The sequence below is a fragment of the Aptenodytes forsteri genome, unplaced genomic scaffold (assembly GCF_000699145.1).
Source record: "Aptenodytes forsteri isolate BGI_AS27 unplaced genomic scaffold, ASM69914v1 Scaffold83, whole genome shotgun sequence".
In the NCBI taxonomy this organism is placed as follows: Eukaryota; Metazoa; Chordata; class Aves; order Sphenisciformes; family Spheniscidae; genus Aptenodytes; species Aptenodytes forsteri.
Genome location: NW_008795371.1, coordinates 3543722 through 3553818, shown reverse-complemented (window position 1 = coordinate 3553818; position 10097 = coordinate 3543722). Strand labels below are relative to the sequence as shown.

At 58.6% G+C, this 10097-nt stretch overlaps 1 protein-coding gene across 1 annotated transcript in view; it reads right to left on the bottom strand.

The window, feature by feature from the left end:
• RASGRF1 (Ras protein specific guanine nucleotide releasing factor 1) overlaps window positions 1-10097 on the bottom strand; it is a 32791-nt gene that overhangs the window by 14286 nt on the left and 8408 nt on the right. The window contains exons 6-15 of the mRNA XM_009280466.1: window positions 9648-9727; window positions 8967-9160; window positions 8341-8450; window positions 6914-7032; window positions 6221-6381; window positions 5106-5169; window positions 3897-4033; window positions 2517-2599; window positions 1501-1749; window positions 699-1069 (exon numbers count right to left, since the gene is read on the bottom strand). Of these exons, the coding sequence (XP_009278741.1) occupies window positions 699-1069; window positions 1501-1749; window positions 2517-2599; window positions 3897-4033; window positions 5106-5169; window positions 6221-6381; window positions 6914-7032; window positions 8341-8450; window positions 8967-9160; window positions 9648-9727 (1568 nt within the window). The remainder of the gene's footprint in view (window positions 1-698; window positions 1070-1500; window positions 1750-2516; window positions 2600-3896; window positions 4034-5105; window positions 5170-6220; window positions 6382-6913; window positions 7033-8340; window positions 8451-8966; window positions 9161-9647; window positions 9728-10097) is intronic.

The window sequence follows — 10097 nt, the reverse complement described above, 5'->3', positions numbered from 1 at the left end:
GGGGGGAGTGAGCGAGCGGCTGTGTGGTGCTCAGTTGCCAGCTGAGGTTAAACCACGACAGGCAGCGTGAGCAGTGGGCTGGTCCCTGCGCTGTGGGGTGGGAGTGCAGCTCAGCCTGCAGCCACAAATGCTGCGGCAAGTGCTAAAGACAGAGGGTCCCTGGGGTCTCCGCTGCCGAATGGCTCCCGCAGGGCTATGGCAGGGGGGAGCCTCGTCCTCCACTGCTGTGCTGTGCTCAAAGCCGTGCTCGGGCACATCAGCGCAGGGGGGCAGAGGGATGCTCAATGGGGCAATGACCTGTGGCCCCTGCAGTGTTTTACTCACCTGGCTCCAGCTCTCTTCCCACAATACCCTGTTGCTGAGCCTCCTGGAGGCCACACCACACGAGTCACTGCATCTCCAGGAGCGCCACCACTGCCACCACCACCACCACAACTGCCACTGGTCTCCCCAGCACATGGGGGGCTGCTGCGTGCCTGCTCATGGGGCAGGGGCTCCCTGCACCCACCACTCACCAGCACACAGCCAGGCCGCCTGCCCCAGCCCAGGGCTGGGCTGCTGCAAAGCCCCCAGGCACGGTGTGCCTGATCCCCCGCACATGTCCCTGTACCCCCGCAGAGCACCCACCAAAACCGGCCCCCTCCCTGCCGGCTGCCTGGGCTGGACGCCCACCCACCTGCAAACCCACAGCAACTTACTTTGCTTGCTCGGCAGTGACTCCTCTTGCTTTTCTGAGGCTGCTTCTCCTTCGTCAGGGATTTTATTGGGATAGTTACTGGACACGTACAGTTTATTTATGTCCAGGGTGGTCTTACTGAAGGGAGCCATGGAGGAGTACATGCTTGCATAGCCATTGGAGGAGCAGCTCAGAGCAGCCAGGTCCAGCGCCTTCCCTCCTGTAATGATGGGGATGTTGAGGGAGAGCTTCCTCCGCCGGCTGGGGGACGAGGACTTGGTGATGGAGAGCGGGGGAGGCGAGGAGAACTTGCGGTTGGCTCTGGGCGACTTGGGGGGCTCGCCGTACAGCAGCTTGTTGTTCTGGCTGTTTGCAAACAGGAGCTCCAGGGACCTTGGCAGAGAGACAGGGAAAGGCTGAATTCGCACCTACTCTGTCTGAGAGGTTGTGGAGATCCCCCGCCGGCAGCTCCAGCAGCACTGGGTCTCCGGGGCACCCCACGCTCTCCAGAACCCGGGCATGGCACAGCCGGCGTGAGTCCCTGCCACCCTGTTCCCACTGCTTGGCCCTCCCAGGAGCGGGGACACCCTCAGAGCTCGGGATTATCTGCTTCCCCAATTTGCAGGTATCACAACTCACGGGACCAGGTGAAACAGCCCTGGAGTGGCACCAGGGCCAGGCAGGTCTGGGGAGCAGAGGACTGACTCAGGACAGAAAAGGGGATGGAGGAGCAATGATGCAGACCCCCATAAACTCTGTCGGTCCTTTAGGGGCAGGACAGGTCACCGGCACAGGTACTGCAGCGGTGCCACACGCAGCCTCACCGTGCGGGGATGGCGCTGATCGGCTTCTTGTAGATCGTGATGAGCTTGTCGAGGACGACCAGGGCGGTGGTGAAGACGCGGTACGAATGCAGGAACGTGTTCAGAAAGTCAATGCTCAGGAACCGCAGGTCCGTCAGCCTCTCCAGGAGCCGTTCCACGCTTGCATAGCGGATCTGCAGGACCTTGCAGGAATTCATCGTTTTACTGAACCTAATGTCAACATCATCACAATACAAGCTGGCATCAGACCTGCAGAGAAACAAGATATCTGTGGTTCCAGCCTGGAACGAAACCAAGAGCTGCTTTGCACAAGCAGCTTCCCCCCGAGATGTGCGGGGACCACAGAAAGCTGTACAGGTCCTCGTCAGCAAAGGACCCACGTTTGTACGGAGGTGCCCCTATGTAAAACACAGGCAGGAATACTCCCGGGGGAAAGCTAGGAAGTCTGCACCCCAGAACGGGTGGAAACACTGCACAGTGCTCAACAGGCAGAGGTTTGTGCAAAAAACGTGGAATGACAGACTGTCGCTGGGGGACACCCACGAACCAAGACCCTTCCCCGTACATGACAGCAGACCCGCAGCAGTGCGGGCAGTTGATGCAGCGGGGACACCCCCCCTGATGCCTCATCCCCCCGGCTGTGCCCGGTCCCCCTCATGCCACATATGTACCTCCTTGGGCCGGGCCAGCCCTTGCACCCAGCACCCACACAGCTCCCTGCGCCCCTCTCCTCTGGGGGTTTCACCCCCCCACCCCTTTACTATTATTATTTTTTCTCTGAGCTCTCCCCTTTGACCTTTCCACCTCCCCGAGCACAGTCCCACACAAATCTCCTCTCCCAGCTAATTAGCGCTCCTAATCACCACGCTGGGAACAGCACACCCAAGTGCCTGAGCACATGGGAAAGTCGCCGGGCTCCCGGGGCTTTCAGCAGCGTTTGGCTGCTGTGGGAGCTGTGCCGTGGGGCCAGGCAGAGCCGGGCGCTCTCCGCAGCACCCAGCTGCGGCAGCACTCACTTGATCATCTGGGGGACGGTGACCTTGGAGTTCTCCTCAAAGGCGTTCATCATGAGGCCGTTGCAGCGGATGTTGTCCACGCACTGGAAGAGACATGGGTGGGAGGTGGGAGAAGGCGGCAGCGGCAAGGGCAGCCCTGCTGCCCACCAGGCTTCGACGCGCCGTAAGAGAGCCTGAGCTCGCTGTTATCCAGACAAGACACATCCTTGCTAGCTGCATCTACCGTGCCTGACAGGACACCACAGCTGGGAGTGCACAGCTGGGAAGGGCAAGAGCTTCTGCCTGAAAATAGGAGCTTCATGATCACACTCTTGCATTCCTGTTCTGGGGAAGCGTCGCCCAGAGCTGCTCCCCTGGCTCTCCTGCTATGGACCTGGCCCAGGCTCAGGGTGTGCTGGTAGGCACAAAGGCATTGCGAGAGTTGCCAGAAACCCCCTCTCATCCTTTATCACCGTAATTAAACTCCCCTCCCAGCCTGCGCTGCTGGATGCTCTCGGAGGGAGACCCAGCGGGCAGCAGAGCGGCACTGGTCCCTTTGCTGCCGGCTCACTGCCATGGGCTTTGCTGCGCAGGAGCGTGGGCTGGAGACCCCCGCGTGGGCAGGACTGGCCCCGGCCCCTGCGGAGAGTGGGACCAGAAGCTGCCACTTCCCTGCGTGGGGCTGGCCCCAGCTCCTGCCCACATCTCTCCTTGGGGACCAATGCTCAGCAGGGGGACACAGGTAAGGACATAGTACAACAGAGGTGGCCAGGAGGCAATCCCTATTTAACCGATAACTTTTCCTCTTCCACTTGGGAAAAAAGATCTTCAAAGTCATTTGCATAAAGCAAATGAAGAGCAGGTGTAAATTGTTACCATGTGTCTGAGTCAGAGGAGACATCCAAACCACACATCTACATGTGCAGGCAGAGCATGGACGGGACAGACTCTGCTCCCACCTGCTGTGGCTGGTGTCACCTTCCTCCTCCACCTCCTCCTCTTTGAGCTAGCAGACACCAGAAAGCTTATGGCGATGGCCCCAGCTCCAAGTCACCCTCTGCGTAGAACCGCTCTCCCTGGGTGCCCAAGGCTTGGTGGTCCACCCGTGCTGTTCATGCCAGCCTGATGCAGTGAGATCTCAGCCCGCAGCAGGTCCCGAGCACCCCGGTGGTGCCAGGAAAGCACCCAGGGTACAAACCCAGCCGAGCGCTACCGCCACAGCCACAGTCCAAGGGCAGGCAGCAGAACTGTAGCCGTGCAGCAAACAAGAAGTGTTAATTCTGGGTGCCCAAAGCCACTGCTGCAGCCTGCATGGGGGCAGCCGAGCAGGAATCCCACAGGGGCTGCTCATCCCCGAGGACTCTGTGCCCCAACACCTCCTCCCTGCCGGGTCCATCCTACCTGGCTGATGTCGCTGGTCCATGCAGCCTTCTCCTGCCTGGACGAGGCCACGAGGATAACCGTAAAAGATGAGGAATCTTTTGGCTCCACCACGATTTTGAAGTCAAGATGGTCAATGTCTTGCCCCGATGCTTTTGCTTTGGAATAGAAAAACCACACACAGTGTGGAAAAAAGTGTGGAAAAGATTTCCCCACCCCCTCTCCCCAGCATAGGTTTTATTAAGGTTTTAAGGAGTTTGTTGCATTTTGTGGGTTGTCTGTGGTAAGGACGCAACAGGTTTGCTGGGCAAAGGCTCCGTGTTTGCAAAGTAAAGTCTGCACGTCACAAGCGCAGCACAGCCTCACTGCTGGGGCCCGGGCAGTGTTAGAACTGCCAAAGAACCCGGCTCCTCGGCACGTGTTAGAATTCTAACTCGTAATGAGGACAAGAGAAAGGAGCCTGTGCTTTTTCACAAGTCTGCAGTTAAGTGGGCATGGCTGAGGACGTCCAGCATCTTTGCGTTTTTCCACTTGCTAGCAGCGAGCTGTGATGCTCGCTGCCTGCCTCAGGAAGGTCAGATTTGCATAAATGTGCATCTGTTTGGTTCACAGTAAATAATTTACTTAATTAAATCCAGCGGGTAGATCATGACTTCCTTGAATCTATTCAGCATCTCAATTTGCTCCAGCTCTGCTGCAGTTGATTTTATGCCACACGGATGGACGGCAGCAATGTCCAGGAGGACACCACATCCGAGACAGGGGACGCCAGCAGTGCTGACCACACTGCCATTGGTCCCCAGCCTCAGAACACGGCAGCTGCCTCCAGCCAGGGAAGGCATTGCCTGGGGCTGGCAGCAACCTCATGCCAAGGCTCTGGCATTAAGTGCAGCCTCCAGCAGGACCTGCACCCCCGACACCTCCCCGGCCCTGCTGGGTGCGGGCTTTGTCCCCCCCGCAATGGGGTGACCACGCTGCAAAACCCAAAACTGCCTGCGGTGCGCAGCAGGAGACGGTCTGCCATGCTGGTGGTGCTGACAACCTCAGCAGAGGGTCCTGGAGTAGCTGCAACTTTGCTTTTTGAGACGCCCCTGTCTGCTCAGCGCCCGCTGGGGCACATAAGCCAACCCTTCCACCGCATACCCACGGGTGGGGGCTGAGCAGGGCCCTGGGCATGCCCCGAGGGGGGTCTGCCTGGCATGGGGCTGCGGGTGGGGCAGGGGCACCTACCATCCTCGTCGGTGCTCTCCTGCTCCTCCACCAGCGTGCAGTCGATGAGGGAGATCACGCCGTTCTGCAGTGGCGGGAGTCGGGGCTCAGCGGCAGGACCCCCCCCGGGTGGCTGGGGGCTGCCCTGGCCCCGGCCCCCCGCCCCGCGTCGCAGCCCACTGCCCCGGGGATGGGGCGATGCTGCCATGGGTGCACACACAGCCCGCGGCCAGCGCAGCGTCTGCTTTCACCGGGAAAAAAGCAGTTACTGACAGCTGGGATATCGTGGTTTTCCTTCTATAACCGATCAACTAATTTGTTTATAAATTATTTAATATGAGCTTTAAATTAAATTTTCCAAAAATCTGTTGTTGTAATTATCAACTCTTTGCCACGGACTGTAATTTTTCAAACTGCTCAGTAATGAGCAATTTCTGTAAGATTCTTGCTCAATTAACTTCAAAACTTCCACCAACAAAAGCGTGAGTCTTGGGAGCGGACTGCAGAAGCCTGTGAGCATTATGTACAAACCTAGGTTATAATTTAACTTTCTCACTGAATAGATTGTCAAGGTTTCTGCTGCAAATCAGGATAACTTCTTTTATTGAGAACTTGCAATTTCTTGTCTTTGCCCACGACTCAGAGCTCCGCACATCACTTCAAAACTTCCACCAACAAAAGCGTGAGTCTTGGGAGCGGACTGCAGAAGCCTGTGAGCATTATGTACAAACCTAGGTTATAATTTAACTTTCTCACTGAATAGATTGTCAAGGTTTCTGCTGCAAATCAGGATAACTTCTTTTATTGAGAACTTGCAATTTCTTGTCTTTGCCCACGACTCAGAGCTCCGCACATCACTGACAAGGCATCTGGACCACCTGAAATAAATCCAACCGACCGCCTGCTCTCAGCCCAGCACCCCCAGGAGGCTGCAGCCAGGGGAGGGCAATGTGACCCCTGGACCCCTGGTGTCACCAGAAGAGCCTGGCCAGCTCGGGCTGCAGAAGTGCCGGCCTCTGCCCCCTCCCTGTGCACGAGCCCCTGCCCCAGCACCCCAGGGAGCAGCACCAGCTCCAAGCCCAGCAGCCACCGGACCCTTTGCTGGAGGCCGCCAAGACCCCCCCAGCCCTCTGCACCTTGGTCAGATGCAGCTTGCCTCCGGAGCCCCTGGTGCAGATGATCAAGTGCTTGGAGAAGAGGAAGCACTGCCGCTCGCCCTCCTTCTTCAGCGAGAGGGAGCCCAGCCGCCCCCGCGTGATCTTCCCTTTCTCTGACATCGGCACTTGGATGAGGGACCCTACAGAAGGGAGAGACCCATCCCTGGCATCGGGGGCAGCTTTCCAGGGCACGGTACCCGGGAGCAGGGCATCGCTGTGTGCCCAGAGCGAGGCAGTGGCGAGTGTGTCCCCAAGCACCAGGGCTGGGACTGGGACTGGCCCCGTGAGCCACCAGCTGTGCAGGTTATCGGGGCCCAGAGACCAGGTGAGCACCAGCCACAGCCCCCAACCCACCCTTGCACCCCCATCGCGTGGGTGCTCCTCCGGGACCGAGTGTGCCCAGGAGGTCAGGATGCGTCCCGCTACTTCTCTGGTGGTAGGAAATCAATAATGGCTAAAATGCACATTCTGCTCCGTGATGCAACAAAATGCAGTGCCGAGACTGTCCGAAAGTGAGGCACTTGGGAGCAAAGAAAATTCAGAAACGGGTTATATTTTTAAATTTCACAGCTCACCAGACGGCGCTGCAGGGGGATGCGGTGGCGGGGGGACAGGGGCTGCAGGGCTTTGCATTAACCGCGGAGGGGAGGGACATCGACACAAACACTGTACCTTGTCTTACGAAAGTCTGGCTGGTGTCCAGCAGAATTTCACACCCTTCAATAATCATCCTCTCTATCGCCAGATTTTTTCGAATATTTTCAGTCTCACTCACTTCATCATGCATTATCCTGAAGGAGAGAAGAGAACATTGGAGCTTGGATGAGATTTGCACTTTTCCCAGCAGATCCCTTTTAACAGAGTGGAGGAGCTACACTAGGTAAGACCAAAACCAAAGGAATACCAAGGGAATTACAGCAGTCATTTGTATCTATACAGACCTGGGAGTTCAGGAGGTAACCTACACATCAGCCTGGACTGTACCTCCAGATTTGTAAATATTGAAACGCGAGTGCTTCTTACTCGGAAATCACAAAATTTGGATTTAGTGATGGACAGGTTCCTCCCCCGTCACCAGTCCCCTCCAACATCCCTGCTCCTTGAGGAGTGGGAAAAGGGATGGAAACTCTTTGTGGATTGCTTCAGGACCAAGGAGCGCTGGTGTGTTTGGTGCCGTCACAACACGCTAGCACAGGACACACAGAACGCTTCGGTCCGTGGCCTGAGGAGGGAGAGGATTGGAAACAGGGAATCGCAGCTGATTCCCGGGTGCTCGTTGCAGAGACCTGGGAGGCACTCAGCCCCTTCCCACGGGGCAGCCCCACCAGCACCCAGAAGCACAGCTGTGCCAGAGGACAGAGCCAGACCTTGAGAGCCGTCCCAGTCCTCCAAAACTCATATTTCATCATTAAGGAGCCCTGGAACACGCCAGAAGCAGCCGGGCTCTCATCCCACCGGCCCCAGGGACGGATTTGCACAGGAGGCCAGGAGACAGCACTGGAACATCTCAGCCTTCGAAACACAGAGGACAAGGGCAATGGGAGGGTGGATCCTGGCTAAAACAGCACGGGGCACCTTTGGCGCAGGGCTTTGCTTGCTGCCTGCGCCCGAGCAGCAGGCAGGGTGCGTGGGCAGCCAGAGGCACCCGGGCGAGCTCCCCACAACGCCACCCACAGCACCCCATGCACAAGCAGGCAGATCTCCCTGTGCCAACGGCTCACGAGGGGTTTCATCCTTGTCAGGGACGGCCAACGGGCTCTGAGCAAACCGAGGACTGAGCTTCTCCTGCATCCTACCCCAGCGGGACAGCACAGCCCCTCTGTCACCATCTCCACCGGCTTCACCCTGTGGGTGCTGTATGAACACCCAGGCCAGCCTGGTACCACCGGCACTGCACCCTCTCCAAACCCTGCAGGTCAGGGTCTGCCTGCCCAGCCCCTCTCCCTGCCCAACAGAAGGGCAGCACACCATGCCAGCAGCCCGGCCAAGAGCCCCTCCACCAGTCCGAACCGCCTGGGTGCAAGAGCTGCCCCTGGTCCCGCAGCCCCAGCTGCCAGGACAGGCAGGGGCAGGCAGGGATGGGCAGTGGTGTGTCTGACCTGGAGAGCTCTTCCAGCTTGGACTTGGCGTAATCCAGGCTGTTCCTCTCCACATGCTCGTGGGGGGTGTGAGCCAGCAGCTCGTGCAGCGTCAGGATGTACCTGGGGATCTGCAGCACAACAGACCAGAGCGGGGAATCAGCTGCGGTGCAGTGCGGGGGGGCAGGCAGGATGGAGGGGGCACAGAGGGCTGCAGGCGCCCACCCTGCACTGCTCCCAGAGCTGCCGTGTCCGGGGACACTGTGCCTCAGACCCCCTGATCCAGGAGGTTATGAAAGCTTCAAAGTTCCTCGTGCTAAAGCTTAATGAAGAGGGGGAACAGCGTGGCGTTTTGCCCAGGACTCTGCTGTGCCCCATCCATGTCCCAGCAGCATGGGGTAACCGGGAAGTTGGCAGCTTCACCCAGAGAGTCCTCCTGCAGCACCGACAAGCCCAGCAATGGCCTGAGCAGGTCTCAGGAGCAGCATGGGACCACGTGGGGTCCAGCCCCAGGCCATCTTCACCCAGGCTTTGCCTCGCCACCACCCGATGCCTGCTGTGGGGCTGGGGTTTGCACCGCCCAGCCCGTCCCTCGCCGCCAGCACTGTGGTGGCATCCCCGGGGCCAATCTCGGCACTAGTGGTCACCTGGAACATGGGGTAGGTCAGGAAGGTCTCCAGGGTCCTCTCCTCACAGTCAGGCTTGGCCTCATAGTGCTTCAGCAGCTTGTCGAAGTCCCGGTTCTGCTTGCAGTGCGCCAGGATCTGCAGGCTGTACTGGTGGTTCCTCACGAACTCCTGGTAGATGTTCAGCATGGGCAGCAGGATGTCGAACAAGTCAGCTGCGAGCAGAAAGGCGGTGGGGAGGTGAGTGGGCTGGTCCAGCCCATGCCCTGGGGTCCTGGCACAGCCCCCCTGGCTCCCAACCCTCCTTGCCCCCAGGTCCCACCCAGGGCACCCCCTGGGGCCTTGTGCTGCTTGTGCAAGCCCCAGGTCTGCCCAGTTTGGGTTTTAAAGACACCCTGTAGAGCCAGCTGAGGGTCTAATAGGACACAGCAATGCTCTTCAGCATCAGCTCTCCTGTGCATGGTCCAGCCCACCCCTTCCACCGCCCGGCAGAACCAGGAATGCAGGAATTGGGTTTCTCTGGTTTTTTGCTCAGGTCCTCGCTTCTGTGACCAACATGAACGAGTGATGTGCTGTGCGATGCATTTCACTGCTGCCGCCGGTTAGCAAAACGCCTGTTAAGTTGCACTGGGAGGAGAAGCGCGGGCTCGGCTCCACCAGCAAGCGGGAAGGAAACACAGTGAGGAGGCAACACGCACTCACCCAGCACGAGCGTCGGCCAGCTGGATATCCTTGCCTTCAGGCCTTGGTAAAAGATTTGGTGCAAAAACATGATCGTTTCACTGAAAGATAAACCAAGGGGTGAAAAGACAGATGAACAAGTGACAAATAATGACTAATTAGACAAAATCACCAGCCCAGACGGGGAGCAGGGGAGCCCTGCCTGCACAAGGTGGGTTGCAGAGAGGGTCCCCAGAGGTGCGCAGGGAATGGTTGATGAGGACAGAGGAGAGGGAGGAACCGAGCAGCCTGAAGCTCCCTTCAGATGTAAACCCCGAAATGCAGGGAAGCCCAGACCCCCCTTCCCACAGGGGAATGAGCTTCCCCCCCTCCCAGCCCAGCCCCACAGAGTGGCACTGGCAGGGGGGGCGAAAGCGTCGTTGGCTCCCCCGCGCCCAGCACTCGCTGTCCGATGCTGTGCACACCCCGTCC